Here is a 17339-nt window from a genome sequence, read left to right as displayed (position 1 = left end):
TCCTTCCCCCCCCCCCCCCCCCCAATCCAAAAGGAATACTTCCAGGGACAAGGGGGAGGGACTTCCTGTGGCAAAGGTTAGGGGTCAGGGATGGGACTTCCAGTCCTAAGATGGCAACCAAGGAGCAGGGCTATCCTTGCAGCCCTCAGTAGTTCACCAGAACTCACAAACCGGCCCTCCAGCCAAAATAATTGCCCACCCCTGCCTTAGAGACAGTCTGTGAACCCCCAGGAGTTTGCAGGTCACAGGTTGAAAACCATTGATCTAATTTAACTTGAGTAACATTGTATTCATTTTGAAAGTCATGGAAATAAGCCCTAACTGTAAACTCTTCAGTTGTCTGACAGATTTGAGACTGTAGCTTTTGAACTTACTGCATTTATTCCAAAGGGAAAAGCTCTTGTCAACTTTCTGTAAAGTTTTTCTGTGTATTAATATTGTAGATAGCACCACTTACATGTGCAGTTTAAGTAGCACATGTAAGTGGTGCTACTTAAACTGCACATACAGTAGCTAAATACCTTTTGACAGTGTTGTATTTAGTTCACCCATAGATGTCCTTCGGGATGCCTGTTTATTTTGAAGGATTGCTTGCAGGCATAACTTCAGCTCTTATTGGCAGTAAGCTCCATATTTTCAAACATAACCTGAGGTTTTTTTTTTTCTCCTTTGGTTTATTTGTTTTTGTGGTTAATGCTGTAGTTCTATCTGTGGTCTGAAATCCACATGGTACAATCTGCAGATGTGCACATCTGGAACCAGTACTGTTATGCATGCTGGTTTTGGGATGCTTTCTATAACTGAGTCATGCAAGGGCTCTGCACTGCCTTACTGTACTATGAAGAAGTCTTGGCATGATGAGGAGTAACAGAGGAGAGGAGTGGAACAAACAGAGCCTACTGAAAGTTACTTTTCCAGTAACATCACTATTTTTATGAAGTGTGATTTGAAGACTTTAGAAATCCAATTAATGTAAAATTTTGATATACTCTAATGAGCTCATAAACTGACATTTAAAACCCCAACTTGGCAGGATTGCAAAGTTATTTTATGTGCAAAATTATTTTAATAATGGATTGGTTTACCTTTTTTCCTTATGTAGTTGATAGATGTTGAAAGATTTTTAGATTTACACCTCAGTAGGCAGGGGTACACTTGGTTCTTATTGTGATCCTGACCTTTCTCCAATATCCCTTGCCATCTTCACCCCAAAAACAAAACCACCCCATCTCCCCTTTAGATTTTAAAGTTTTACAGAAAAAAGATGCAACTTTCTTAAATGACAGCAGTTGTTTGTGGAGGAAGGATGTTTTGTAAGTTCATACGCTGCAATCAGTTTGCTGCTTAACAACTGAAGGTATGGACACCTGTATATTAGGAGCCATTTTAAGAATGGGAGCTGCTGATTGGTGGTATGCGACATCTGTTACATTCTACTAGTTGTGTGTATGAGCTGGAAACTGTAAAAATGCAGCAGAACTGTTCCTACTTTTAACCCTGCTTATCCAGGGGTAAAGTTGGAACAGTTTGGGTACATTTGTATCATTCCTGGCTTGTCCACACCTACCTCTTAGAACATAATAGCTGCTGTGTGTTTCTGATCAACAGCTCCACTTCTGACATGTCCCCCCTTTTAAAGAGCTCCAAATGTACATATGCCCATACCTTGACTTCCCATGCACATTTGGACATATCACTTAGTCTCTCTCATAGGCTTTTTACTATCTGCAAAATATGGAAAAGAGTGTCTAACCCTAAGTCACAGATATTCAAGATAAATATACTGAAGGTAGTGAGGTACTCATATTCTTTGGGAATGGGTACCATTTATGTATGTAAAATGGCTTTTGTTTCAGGTAATCATTATGCCAACTTGAATAACTAGAGTAGACAAGAAAGCAGTAAAGAATAGAAAGTAGAAAACAGTATCATTCGGGCACACAGCAAATCACACAATTTCAGAAATACTTTGTTTGGAATCCTGATCACTCTTGACCTGTTTTGTTGAAGTAATGTTTTTCCTATAATGGCAAATACTGACATTAATGCAGCTGTTGCATGAATGACTCAACTGAATTATGTAGTGTATATCAGTAGCTGCCCCTTGTAAGTGATCAGGATCAATGCTAGAATTCTGAAAAATTGTCAATTATCAGGCCTAACTCATCCACATTTAGAGTCTCTCTCACTGGCAGGTCTCTAAACAGTTCATATGTTTACCATTTCTGAACAGGATATGAACTTCTTTCAGCACATTACACAAATAGTCCCTTTTTACTTGCTTGCAAACTAAAAGTATGATTGACTTATTCATTTAAAAGTGATATGCCATGGCTGTGTCAGTCTGGAACTAGAATCCAGTTGTTCCAGCGTATGAAGTTGAAATCTGACTCTGATTTCAAATGCAGTTTGGCTGATCTTTATGCAGTTCATTCTTGTTCTAGCTTCTGCTACAAATTGTGGAAGATATTGGCAATGTGTGGGAGAAGAGTACATTAGTACTATATGCTGCCAGTTTGTCATGCACATGTTCAGTAGCATAGGGGTAAATTGCTGATATCCATGGATCTGGCTAGTGGAAGCCTGGAATGTGTTGACACCGTGCTCTCTCAGGTGTGTGCTTTCTCTGGTATTGTACAGACATTCATGGAGGTTAGGAGGAGGTTAGATGGCTACCCAGTCTAACTTAATTCACCCAGGTGCAGATCTTAAATTAGTTGGGTGGATCTAAGTGCAAACTGTACAGAGCTTCATAATGGTTAGATTGGTCTAAAAATTGCCAACCCAATCTAAGTTAACCCTATCTCCAAGGTACCCCTAACTTAAATTGGGTTGGTTATTTTCAGACCAGTCTAACTCCTAGACTTCTGTACAGTTTCCAGTGCAGCCTTTCCAGGGAAAGCCCAGCCACTGGTCCCAACCTCAGGGCTGTGCATTTCCTACCCACCCTCCTGACACTAGGCTATTTTTAGGCCAACTGATGAACCCACTCCCCCTGCTCCCCCTCCCCCCAGCAAGCCTCCCAAATCCCCCATCCCACAAGCTGCTCCCAGTAGTGGTTTTACCAGTGTTCGCAAGTACCAGGAGCCAAGCAAGTTGGGAGTGAGGGGGCATTTGGTTCACTGAGGGGGCGTTATCTGGGAGTGGGGGTGCTAATAAAGCCCTTGGTCCTGGGTGGTGGGAGAGAGAGTTTCCCTTCCCTGTCAACCCCGTAAGCGCCCCCTGATTCTGCAAAACCCTGCTGAACCCCAGCACCTCCCCCTGAAGACCCTGCCTGACCCTCAATTTCTGGCTCCGCAAGCCGACCCTGAGAGTCTGCTAGCCCCCCAACCTGACTTACATTACTTTGGATGGCCATTTGTAACTCCATCTAACCTCCCTGAATGTCTGTATGCTCACTCATGCTCCCCCCCAACTTACATTTTTGGAGACAGAGAAGGGTATGTACAAGGAATTCAGTAAATATCTGCTTTATAGTTAACAAAAAAAAAACAACAACAAAAAAAGTCTGTGGGCAGGAGTGCTACAAAACAGTTAAGTTGGTAGTTCATTTTGTGGTTCTTCTCATCAGTTGCCATTTTGTGTAGCCTCATATTAAATTATTATGAAAGATTAATCATTTTGGTGACTTGGAACCACTTCCCAGAGGGGCTAATCTAGACTGGCCAGCATGATGATACCTGAATCACTGGTGCACACAAACAGGAAGATCAAAAACAAACATGATCAAATGGGCTGCTGTAATGACACAAATATATGCAAGTGCGGTGAAGTGCAGACTATGGAGCACCTGCTCATTTGCTGACTCCTTGGAGAGAGCTGAATGAAGGAGGACCTCACTGCAGCAATAAAAGAGCCATCACCTGTGCACAACTCTGGAAAAACATCTAGTCTGTGACAAGGACACAAGAAAAAGAAATCATTTTGGTTTCTGAAATAAATGTAAATTAAATCCGTGTGTGTACAGTGGTAGCTGAGTGCATCAGCTGCTTATCAAATTGCTATATTTTATCAAGAATAGATCTGCTCTGTCATGGTTTTAATGAAGAAGCTCAAATCTGTTTTGGTGATTTAAAATATCTGAGGTAAAGGTATTTGTCTTATGTTGGACTGACTGTATATTTTGGGGGAGACTAAATAAGCATTTGCTCTTCTGTGCTTCTCACCCCTTTTTTACTGAAAGCATTTGTCCAACACTTCTTCAAATCATATCGTTGGTCCAATAAGATATAAAAAGAAGAAAAATCCATCCCTTGCCTCATTTCCTGCACACTCACAGCTACAACATTCCTACTTTATTTAAAATACTGACAAGCCTCATATACACTATGGTAATTCTTCCACAGTGGATGGGCAGAAGGTCCTAAGTAGAGTGCTACAGAGAATAGTATGCAAGCATGGTAATTTTATGGCTCTCTCTCTCTCTCTCTCTCTCTCTATATATATATATATATATATAGATATAGATATAGATATAGATATATATAGATATATATAGATATATATAGACACACACACCTTTATGTGCTTATTTGTTGTTCCTACTATGCTCCCCAAAAACTCTTTAAAGTTGAGCCTGGCACTGTTGCATTTCCTAAATTAGAAGAGTGGGATTGAACAGGCAATCTTAATGGGAATCATGGAATGGAGTTGTAAGAGGTACTGTAGAACGATCTTACATATTACAGCAGATATTATGGATCATTTTCTTTAAAAAAACAAACAAATAGGTAAACAAACCCCACCATGAAGTGTAGGATTACAACAAATACAAAATCATATTTTAAAAGAAAAGTCTAAATATAGTCTCCAGTTCCAACTAAAACCAAAGATCATAGTCCTACAATACGTTCCATATGGTGTGAAACAGCACGTTGGTATTAGAGTATAATTTTCTCCTTATTTTACTTCAGAGTCTTAATCTAAATTCTCTTTAAATTGTTCTCTCTCCTCAGAAACTTTAATCTTTTTCCATTCACAATGCCAAATCATTATTTCTATTGAAATATTTTTGTAAATCCACTATTTAAAAGATAGTGTTTCATACTGCATAGTTTTCAGTTCAAGAGAGAAGAATTAATTTCAATTTTAATTTTCTCTCTCATTACAGTAGATGAGGTTTAAAAACAAAGGCTGAAGCTTCTTTTTAGACTATACAACTCTGTTTCCATTAGAAGTGAATGGGTTTGGGCACCTCATTTCCTAATTAGATGTGCTGAAAACCCCAGCTTAAAAGTCCTTGTAGCATATTGAGAGTAAAACTTGGGTCATATAGAAGTCAGTTTTCATTGATTTTTAGTGGGGCCAGGTTTTCATGAAGGGTGGCAACACTGAATGGGTTGGCAACCAGTATGACCCATCTCTAGATAAGACCAGCAGACATGGGTCATTCAGGGATGCGGCCCTCGTCACAGCTTCCAGAGTCAGTGTCAGGGCGGGCAAGGGATTTAATGCTGTCACTGCTTGCCCTCTCCTCCGTTCCCCAACTCCGCTTCTCCATTGCTGACTGCCAACAATTTTCATCCCCAAAGCAACTGACAGCCAGAAACTTGGGGAGGGGCAGTGAGTGTAGGGGCATTAACCACTAGGGTGCTAACTGTGCCAGCACAGCAGCACTGGCAGCCACAGTGAGAAGCCCCCACAGGCCAGATCTGGAGGTGGGTCATCTGGACCACAAGAAACAACTGCATGTCAAATGGCCCACCTCTGAAGACCAGATCCAGCCTGTAGGCCGTATGTTTGACACCCCTGATTGAGGGTATGCTCTTTGGACTTTACCATGATATCCCCTATAGTCTGAAAGTATAGCACAAAACAAGTTCTTTGTACAATGATAAATACTTGCTTTGAGTCCCACCCATTGAATCTACTATAGTGTGTACACTGATGGAAGCAAACCACTTAGCATGCCAGTGTCTTTTCATCTATTGCATGACAATGAAACTATTAATGTAAGGCTTTAGTATCTTAATATGTTATCAGAACATTGGCTGGCAACTGAACAGCGAGTAAGTGAACCACTAATTACTTCATTTTCTGCTTTGTGAGTTAATTAAAATTCAACAAGAAATTTGGTTGTCAATATTCTCCTACTTGGTGGCTTGCCAGAAAGAAATTGAATTACAAGTAACTTTGAGCTGTGTTTAATGAGCGACTAATTTCCAGATCAGAAACGGTGGGATTCTGTCAGAAATAAATAAAAGTTGTGAATTCTTGAGCAAGAGATGCCATTTAAGAACAAGTGTCAGATTTAATTAGGACTGCTTTAGAAACAAAGTCCAAGTCTTCAGGTAGAGCAAATATACCTTTCCCTCATGAATGAAGAGCCTTAGCCCAAAAGCCTTTTTTCTATAACCTTGGGGTGGGGGGGAGGAAATAGATAAAATGTATTTGCATAACATCTTAAGATGCATGTAATATCTTCAACTTGATGTCTGTGATGCAGCATAACACAGGAATGGTACTTCACAGAAATAAAAGAGCCCAAATCAGAGTTAAATTCAGCTTTAGTGGTACAACTTTAGTTTAGCTTTTAATGTTTCTAACATGACGGTGTTCTGAAATCTTAGGTGATATTTCACATACAGTTTAAAGCAGAGAGCCATTTAGTATTTTTCTTTTTTTAAATAGCCCAAAGCTTGCCAAAACAAGGCAATATTTTCCATGGAAAATATTATGGATGGATATTCCATGGAAAATATTATACAGGAATGAGGAATGATAGGGCATCAGCTTAATAGCAGAGAGAGAGAGAGAGTGTGTGTGTGTGTGTGATCTCACTTAGCATCAGGACTTTTATAGTTGTTAAAGTTATTAACCGTTAGGGTATAAGAAAGATGGTCTTCAGAGTAGTGCAACTTTGCTGAGAGGAGGCTTTGTTTGGGAAAGCAGAAGTAGTTATAGATTTGTCAAGATTGAAAAAGATTTAGTCTTTGGCATGGGTTCATCTGTGTCAAGATGTGTTCCCGTACAGTTGATCTGTCAGGTCCGTGTCTCTCCCGGGACTGCAGGGTCCCATTTCTGTGGGACAACGTGGGGCACATGCCTGCAGGTGGAAGACTCCCCTTTAGGGTCTGCAGCCAGGGGAACCCCACAGGCCAGACAATGTAGCCCTGGATGCTAGATTGCACTAGGGTGCAGCGGGGTTGGGCCATACACAGCCAGAAGGTTGAGCATCACTGTAGTAGATGATCTTTACCAAACCTCATAGTTCTCTGAGCTGTTAAAACTTTTGTAGTTTGCTCTATAACATCTGGGCAAGACGAGGCAATTTTTTTCATACTTCTTACAATTCTGAAGATGAATCAAGCAAATTAAAAAATTAGGCTGAAAAACAGAAGAGAAAAGGCTCCTGCACAGGAGTGTAGATGCAGCTGAGGGATGACATAAAAGTGGTGTTAGTGCTTGGTTGGGATAGCTAGATTAATTTCCAGTGGCGCACTCACAGGTGAATTAGGCAGGCCATCCATCAGGACAGTGACTTTTAGTGTTTGTATAAAAGAAATTGATATGTGCTAAGGTATTGTAGGAAGACTTTAGAATTAAAATCATGGAACTGTTCTGTGTCCCTCCACACGAAAAAGTGATGATGACTGAGTCTATGCAGGCCTTAGAGAGAATAAAGTATGTTTTAAAAATCCTTCAAAATGGGGTTCAGAAAACAGTCTAACCCAGGAGTTTACAACTTACAATGGACTGGATCCAGACCATAAATGTCCAATCTAGCACAGCAAATTGGATTGCACAGACCTGCATCTATAGTGCTCTCCTCTGCTGCAGAGCCTGTTGCTCTGCCATCTCTGCACTTACTCTCACTGAAGATCTGGCGGGGGGTGGGGAGGGGAGGGGGCAGCGAGGGGGATGAGTGGCAAGGGTAAGTGCAGGCAGCTGGGCTGGAGACTTGCAACCCTCAATAGGAGCTAGGTCATAAAGGGTAGCCCAGGGTAGCATACCGTTGCTGACCCCTGCTCTAAGAAGTCACTTTGCTTGAGAGCAGATTTGAGGAAATGCTGTGTGGTGAGCTATTTTGCTTTTTAAATCAAGTTTGAAAGCTATTGCGTGTTTGCAATGGTGGTGGTAGTCTTGGCTAGCTGGATTGGTTAGCGTACTTTAAGCTAAGGTGCCTAAGGAGTGCAGTTCCTCAGTTTTCCACAGTTCCATATGGATGTCCCCCATATGTGGTACTTGCATTACCAAATGCATAACTTTGAATTATAACGCATGCTTGTGGTTATGAAACATGCCTGTTTCTGATCTTTGTTTTCCCAAATCATTTACAGAGTCCAAACTTGCGCTTTGCTTCAGTGGAGTACTATACCCGTTCAGATTTGATTTTTCTTAAGGTGAAGTGATTGGGTGGTCAGTGCTTAATTGGAAGCAATTCTTCCCATACAACACAGATATTTTATAACAGCTGTCATCAGGTTTTCATTTTGCATGCTTTTTCAGTACTTGTTAACTTGAAATATTCATGAATATAGACTAACTGTGCCTTAGGAAGAAACTGGATTTTATATCAAATTAAAAACTAAATGTGCACCCACCTTGTATATATTCAGGATTCTTTTAACCAGCCCAATAGCCTACACACTGCACAAGAGCCCACATTGCTCTTCTTGGAAAAATGAAATGCTGCATGTGTATGTATCATATAAATTCTCCAGTTAGTTTCTGCTTTACTAAGGGTGGTCACCATTTTTATATAATTCCAAGTTTCCTTTTAGACTTAGGTGAAAGAGAAGATTAATAATTAAAATAATATATTAAGAATGAAGTAATACAAGTTGATTTAATTAACTTTTAAAATGGAATTCCTAATCTGTAAATATCTGAATTTTGTGTGGCTAGGGGAAGGGGGTAGATAAACGATATCAGATTTATTTTGTAAATCTTATGAATCAGTAAGACCTTCAAAATAAATCTGAGACCCTTTCAAAACAAAACAAAACCAAATAGTCAGATTTTCTCAAGTGTTACCTACTCCTGCTGAAGTCATTGAGTACAGTAGATGTTCAGCATGTTTGTTAAATTTTATTAGCGTATCTGTGTACTGAAGTGTTTTGGGGTTTTTGAGGGACAGGAAGGGGGAGATGTCACAGGAAGGAACCAGTCTAGAAAATTTGTTTTTCAGTGCCTCAAAACTTTATTGCAAACTTTTTGAAAAGACCCATTTCAAAGGATAGAGTTTGTAAGCAATTTGACAGGGGAACTGCACTGGATTTTTTTTATTAAATTTGGAATTATTTATAGTGAACAGGAATTTCATAATCTGCAAGAGCTCTAACTTCGGGTGTGATGTAGCAAGAACACCACATCCAACTAGTTTTTTTTTCTGTTTGTATTATAAGCTTACTTGATATTTTTTAATTCAGCCCTCAAATAATCATTCTCTTGCAAACAGAAGTTTGACAATAAAAGGCTTGTACAGATATAGGAGACTGTGTCACTGTTTGAACTTACCCATTTGGTATAATCAGAGTAACTTTGTCCTGGAGTAATTCTGAGTATTGTAGTATTTTGGGGTTGTCTGAAGTGGGTATTCTTAGAATCATGGATGCTTCTGAAAATTACCATTTGGAAATGATGATATAGGCCACTCAATATGCCTTGTGTTTATTGAATAATAGAAAAAAACTTCCTTAGAGTGAGTTTCCTGTATTACAGTACAGAGAATAAGGTAGTGATGGAACCCCTGTTGTTTGAATCAACTGCTCTGGAAAACTTATTCCAAGATGCATGGTTTAGCCAAGGGCTAAATAATAAGGAAATATAAGGTCAAGGGCTAAACCAGATATTTTGGAATATATTTTCCAGAGCAGTTGTCATCTAGTGAATTTGGAGTGTTATATGCACAGAGGAGACATGCTGTGCTTCACTGCCCTGCTTCCTCATGAAGTCCTTTGGTGTTGCCATTCCCCAAGGGTTTGTGGGTTTGTTTTATCACCACCTGTAGTTGCAGCTGTTGTCAGTTCATTCTGCAAGTACCTCTGAAATCAGATTTTGGGTATTTGAAGATAGATACCAAAAAATAAGGATGTTTCTTGGTATGTTGGCCTTCCCTTTCCTTATCATTAACACTAACACATCCCTAGCCTTGAAGTGGTTAAGATTTGAGCATTTGGCTTCAGCAATAATTTTTATACTGGTTGTAGCACCAGAAGATTATTGCAATGATAGATAGAAGCAAATAATACACAATGCCTGTTGAAATACCAACTAATAAGAAAATCTAAAAAGTCTTTTAGACTTTTCATTGTACCCTGTCATATGAGAGAAGATATGAAATACTTGTCTGATGTTTAGAAAATAATTCAGTGACTGTATCTACGCATTCATTAACATGCTTTTGCTAGGGTGCATTAAATTTAGTATCTCCGTTGTGAGGTACTAGAAAAGATGCATTAGTCTATTTTAATGTGCCTTAGCAAAAGTGCATAATTTTTTAGTGATGTTTCAATGCTCATTAAAATAGTCTAATGTGCATGAAAGCTCATGTATAGATGCCCCCGGTGGCTAGTTTACTTTTGCTCGGTTGATAATTTCCTTAAATATCAAAAGCATACATGTCAGCTATTTATAGGGTCTGTGTGAAGCAAGGCACATCTGACGGCTCAATTTATTTCCATATTTTCTGCAGAGATTGAATACTAATGATGCGTCTCAAAGACAGAAAACTGTGGTCCATAATGGAATTTACATAATTTATTTTCTATAGAGGGGTTAGAACTGTAAAAGAGGATAAGGATTGGATGTTACATAAGCTCTCCGCTTCATTCAGATTGGAAAAAGTCCCTTGTTGTCATTTGGTTTGTTTTAATAAAGTTCCTCAGAAGTGACAGTAATCCACTAAGAAATACTTCACAGGTGTTCACACTAGTGCACAGAAAGACAGCTTAGCAAATCTCTGTTTCAGGCATGCCTTTGGATTGTTGAAGCCAGCACTTACTGAAAACTGCTAGTGACTTTCAGGAATATAAGCTGCCTCTATCCTTCTGTTTTATTTTTACAAATCTATTTTGTACCAAGCACCACTCCATCCTATCAGTTTAGAAGTTTATTTCCTTCCAGTTAAGAAGAACTTTTGCTGCTTAACCCTCCCTGCTGAACATGTATTATGGTTGCCCTTTACAGTCAGTAAACTGAATTAAAAATGTAAGGCATTGTTGTCCTTCTCACCCTTTCCCAATCTGCCATATGATTACACTATCCCCATTAGAATTATTTGTTTGTAAAGATCAGTGTTTTGTCTTTCAGGTTTTGCTGTGGCCCAGTGTATAAACCAGCATAATCCATCTCCACTTTCATCACCATCTCCTTCCAGTGGCAGTGGGAGTACTGGACGGTGTGATTCAATTACAGCCAGCTCAACTTCCACTCCCTCTGCAGCACAGAGTCCATCAGGTATTAAACCACTATTTTCAGCCCAGGCACCCAGGGGTAGGCAGTAGTTTATTTTCTGAACTCTTACTGGATTAACTAAACAAAAAAGAAAGTGTTTCAAGTTGTTACCTTGGTCTTTTACAATAGTGTCTACAAATGAGGTAAATTAGGATGTAGGTTTTGAAAGTCTTTTCAGTTTTGTGGACTGCTACATTCAGTGGATGTATTTTGTAGGCAATGATTCTGAACACTAGTTGAATGATGTCCCCACCATTCTCTATTTCTTACTGGTATGTCTGTATGTTCTGTTCATTTTAAATGGGAATTGTTGTGCATGCACTTACAAAGCATCAGTGACATGGAGCCCCAGTGAACTTTAAACACAGCTGAATGTTTATGCCAAAACATTTGATTACTGTAAAGTCCCTCACTTATATAAAAGCAAGTAACACTTAAATGTTTATATCTTCTATGTTGTATTGTAACTATAGGGCAAGTAAGATTCATTTTAGCACTGCCATTGAATCTAGGTTATTGCATTTTAAAATGTGGACCGTAATTGAGGATTGTTTTACTTAGATATTTGAGGAGGTTCAGTTATTTAAGTCTTTGGTTGGTGGAGAGGAAGTTCAAAATTGTATGTTAATTGACCATTATAACTTGCTTTCAAACTTCACAGTGCAAACCAGAGTGCATTGCTGTTCAGTGAGATTTGTTGCATTCTAGCTGGAACTCTTCCATTATTCCACTTATTGTCCAGTATTTGTAGAGCATTCCACAGTGCCTTGAATTCTGAACATACGTTGTGTTGTGATCACTGACACATGCGAGTCAAAGAGCTGCTGAGACTGCAGCTGGGTAAAGTAAAAAGATCATCCTGAAATAATTTGCATTGAACTGCTTCTGTTTTGTCCCTGCTGCTATCCCAGCCCCATTAGTTTTGAAAACTGGGGTGACTGTTACTTATTCTGACAATAGCCTTAATGCTTGAAACACTTGATGGTCCACTGCTGCTTTGTTTGCCATCTATGGCTATTTCATTTCTTGATATTAGGTCTTAGGTATTTCATTATCAGCTTTCTTATAGATATTCAAATGGATTTACTATATGTACTTGAATCTAAGATGATCTTTTTCCCCAGAAATCAACATGGGGGTGTGGAAAGCTCCTTGTCTTAGATTTATGTACAGAGTGGGGAGGTGGAGGAAGCAGGTTACTGCTGTGGCTCTGACTCTGGCCCTCAGCCTGGGTCCAAGGCCAGAGTCAGACCCATGGCACCTGCCTGTCCCATGCTCAACTTGCCTTCTGCAGCTTATTACCCCCACCCTTACTGTCAGGCGCAGCTTGGTTCCAGCTCAGGCTGGGTTCCCTCCTAGGCAGGAGCACATGGCAACTCCATCCCCTGCCCAGCCAGTTAGCAATACCAGCCAACCTGCTGTGCCCCCTACCTAGGCAGTCAGCAGTGCCAACATTGCTGCAAGGGCTGCACTTCCTTGTGCTGTGCTTCAGGGAGGCAGAGCAACATGTGACAATAAGGTGGTAAGAGGAGAGAGGCAGAGACTGGGAGTGGGGCAGGGGCTGGAGGGAGGTTGGGGGTGAAGGGGCAGGTGGCAGGGGGGGCAGGAAGGCTACAGAGAGAAGTAGTGGGGGGGCAGAGAGCAAGGGAGCCACCTGACACCCCCTCCCCCCTGCCATCTACCTGGCCACTGCTTTCCCTACTATAGCAGTGAGAAGACAAATTCGAGGCACCCCTCCGTTACTTAGATTCTATACCTGGAAAATAATAACAAATTGATAAATATTCCATAAATAAAATCTAATTATTGGGAGGTCATGTTAAATTTAGGGTCATCTTAGATTCAAGGAAATATGGTGTTTACATTTTTTTGGAGGAATAATTGGTTTTAAAAATGGGACCTGGGATCCCTTGATTCTTGCTTTTTAACTTCTACATCAATTTAATAAACACACACAAAATACACTAGCAGCCTTATTTCAGCAATTCAGAAAGTATACAAACAAGAGGGATAGAATCAGTTAAGATGCACTAAACACTATGCACATATGGCCAATAAGATTTTCATTAATATAACTGAAGAGTGCCTGTACATTTATTAAACATGTCCGCATGGCTGCTTAATCATTGGGTACAGACCCTACAAATTTACCCTTAAGCCATGTTTAGTTTTTCAGTGTCTGATTTCCTGAATTACAGCCTGAGAAAATATTCTACTGACCCTTTGTAAAGTAAGTCGGTAAGCACAAAACAATTCTGGCTCTGAGATACCTAGTTTTGAATGGAAATTTATTACCATTTCCATTTACTAAAAGCCCTACAGCACTCTTGGAAAAAAATGTGTTTTCTGTACAAAATAATCATTTTTTCAATCAAAATAAAAAAAGATTAGCACAAATAAAAGAAATCCTTTGAAAAATGTTATTGTCCTCTCAATAATTACTGATTGAACTCTGCTATCAAGAGGGAAAGTGGGTTCCAAAACAAAATGTCCTGCCATCAGCCTTAATCCATGTAATCTTCAGCCTTTTCTGCCCATGGTTTCTGAAGTGTCTTGCACAAGTCACATAGTCTATAAGGCAGCCAGAAGCAAACCATTTGAAGCTAAATTTAAACTGCCACCTGTACTTTATCCAGAGACAGCCTGGGGGTCAGTTCATACTATGTAGCTCAGGCAAAACTTTTTGCAAAAAGGACTATTTACTTAAGATGAAGACTTGCATCATCTGTGTAGAGAATTCACAGGTTGTGTTGGCAAGTGATCACTGGCATCAGCTTTCTTAAGAGAGAGATAACAGTATCATGCAGATACTGAGGGAGTGAGATGACTAAGATTCTTCAAGACCCTAATCTAGACTCATACAAGGTTTATGTATCTAGGAAATATATGTACGTACAGTACTTGAAGTGTGAATGTGACCAAGACCTGGCATACTTCAGTATCAAATCTGATTCTTCATAATGGTGGAAAAGCCTTAATTGTTCTAATTTTTGTCCCCATTTAAAATCTGGGCTTTGTTACACTGGGTGCTCTGCAGACTTGAAGGGAATGAACTAGAAGATTGAAAAAGCTGCAAGTCTACCACTATAAAAAAAAACCCTCAAAATTCATCTCTAGAAAAAATGGTGTGGTCTTCGCTTGCATAGTACTTCCTTACTCTCTTTTATTAATTACTGAATGTTTCTGACTAGATGTGGTCAACCCATTCCCAGCTGAATTATCTAAATTTTTGCCTTGAATCACATTACATTCTTATGTTACATACTAATCAGTTTTGCAAGTTAACTAACCATGACATCCTTGAATAGTTCAGTTTATTGAAAACAGATGTTTGTAACCCTATGAAAAGGGAAAACTCTATAATGACATCATTTGTAATCTCCCAGAATAAAATCTAGTCATTCAGTATTCTGGCATCTATGCAATATGTTTCCAGTAAGCTTGTATTGATTTTATTTTTGTAATTTAAAATGCCGGATGAGGCGCAGCTTTCCATTGTTAAGTAAAATGTTCATTTTTCAAAGTCTGCACTTCAGAATTCTGCTAGATCACTTATCCTGTTTGAATTACCCACATTAAGTATATGATCCCTGTTCTGGCATACTTTGCAGGTACAGCTTCAAAGTGCCATGTGCTGAAGGAAGGAGTTCTTCCTCCATCTGTCTCCCATAGGATCAGCATTCTACTGAATAGCTTGTAGGAATGGAGTTTTTTCCACATAATCCTTCATAGCATGCAGCTAAAGTGAAAATGGATAAATGAGTCTTTGTACGGTTGATTTAGAGAATAAAATTTTGGACAGAATAGATCAGTTTTATATTGCACAATTAGTAAGCGGTGAACTAAACAGAACTAAAGATCACATGTTCACCAGTTGAGTTGGATAACAAAGGGCATATCTACTAAACCAGGTGTTTCACCCAGCAACAGTTAAATACCAAAAAAGTCTTTACATAAAATATTATGAGTGGTGAGCCAGAGACTTTTTTTTTTTGCTTTGGAAATGACTTACTTCCTAACATTCATTTGCATTAAGAGGACTCTGCTATTTCCCTTTATGAGGGAGGTCACTACACTTTTGTTAAACCTCATGCCTACTATGTATATTCCCGTCACTGACAGAAGACTAGTTATTTAACCGGTTTCTTATAAACTAAGCTTTTCCAATGACGCTGAAAGCTATCTTTCTATTCTGTTACATAGGTCTTTAAAAGTATAGCAGTATAGAAAATTGTGGGATAATATTTAGCTCTTGCAATATATCAAATCATTCCTTTAGAAGTGAGAAAGCAGACGTTATGTACTGTACTGGAAGAAAGGAAAGTCCCTTGGAGGATAGATCTGGAAGTGTCCTCACAACACCTAACTGCACTTCTTGCAGGTTGTTTCCTTATTATACTTGTGGTGTTCCTTAAAGTAACATGCCTCCTTGAACAAATGCAGTATATAAGATGAAAATGTTGTTCTCCTGTTAGTTAGACATTCATCAATGTGCATATACAACAGTGTCTTTGACTTTCATTCTTGAAAAGTGTGGGTTTTATTTGCTTATTCATATCTGCTAAGCTAAGGGATGGGATAGGGAAGTTTTTTACTTCTGTAAATGGAGCGATGGCATATGTCATTTCATTGTCACACTGTATTTCTGCTATCTTTAAAACTATATTAAGTCAGAAAATACGGTTGGGTTTTTTCATAAGAAAAAACAAAAGGACTTGGAAATGCCAATGTAATGGATACTGAGGATTTAGGAAGGCTTTCACTTCCTTGGGCTAACTGCCTTGCACTGGTACTTGTGGCAAACGTAGTGTTGACAGTAAAAGAAGTAAAAGGAAGAGGAGAGTCCTTTGTTATTCAAAAAAAAAAAAGTAAATTGCACTCTGATTTGTAGACATCATATATTTCAAAATACTGAGCTCTGAGAGCCTACAGAACAGCAAAAGCTACCATCTTACAGAAATCATCCCTGTCCCTTCCCTTTGTGATTCAGTAACTTAACCGTGATCATGTTGTTTCAAATCTGTGATGCTAGCAATCTTCTAACTAGGCACAGAAGTACTTTTGTTTTGCCAAAGTTTCTTTTCCTGAACCCTTCTTTTGTGCTAAGAAGTGTCTTTTATTTCTTAACTGCTGGTTGTTACTTCATCTTTTTAAAATGCTGCACTTGGTTTTGTTAAAATCCAAATGCAATATATTACTTTCCCATCTTTGGAACAGAACTAGCAGATGGTCCAATATTGTCATATTTGTAATTTATTGTTGCTGAGGATTACAATGTTCTCATCTCACCAGAATATGTAAGTCATAGCTCCTGAATAACATTTTTTAAAGTATTATGTGTCTGGTTACATTTGCCTGCCAGTCCTGCTTCAGTATGATTTCAGCAAAACTTCTACTGGCTCCAAAATTGCAGGATCTGGTCATAAATACTGTAAGTAAATGTCCAGAGATATAGGTAGCAATAGAAATTGAATTAATTTTGCTCTTTGTAAAGATTCAGTACATCTAATTTCATTAACATTTTCCTAACTTATCAGGTTCTTGATGTGACTTAAGATAACACTTAGGAATACCAGCAGTTATGAATCTGTCCCTGTCACTTATTCTTGTTGGTACTCTAACATTGCTCCTTTGTATTCATTCCAGTTTCCCTTCCCTGTTCCATTGTTAAAGCCTTCGTATGATATATCACTGTGTTTTCCTCTAGTAAGGTCTGGCAGGAAAGGACGACGGCGGGTGTTTAGTCTGTCGGAGGCTGACAGTCACGGTGGACACTGGGTTTAGGTCTTCAAGCAGCAACTGCAACCGCAACTCACGCAATATCAATTCAGGCAGGTTCCTCCATAAGATTTCAAAGCCCACAACCTTTAATAGAACACAGCTATGATCTATTTCCATACTAACAGCAATGACTTGACTATTACTACAAGCATGACATACAG

At 39.1% G+C, this 17339-nt stretch overlaps 1 protein-coding gene across 1 annotated transcript in view; it reads left to right on the top strand.

Annotated features, from left to right (window-relative positions):
* The window catches only part of CLEC16A (C-type lectin domain family 16 member A), a 226372-nt gene that overhangs the window by 202122 nt on the left and 6911 nt on the right, over positions 1–17339 (top strand). Inside the window, exon 22 of the mRNA XM_019507460.1 lies at positions 11254–11400. Coding sequence (XP_019363005.1) covers positions 11254–11400 — 147 coding nt within the window. The remainder of the gene's footprint in view (positions 1–11253; positions 11401–17339) is intronic.

This window comes from Gavialis gangeticus, unplaced genomic scaffold (genome assembly GCF_001723915.1).
Source record: "Gavialis gangeticus isolate Ggan-Ray unplaced genomic scaffold, GavGan_comp1, whole genome shotgun sequence".
NCBI lineage: Eukaryota > Metazoa > Chordata > Crocodylia > Gavialidae > Gavialis > Gavialis gangeticus.
This window is presented reverse-complemented; position numbering and strand designations above follow the sequence as displayed.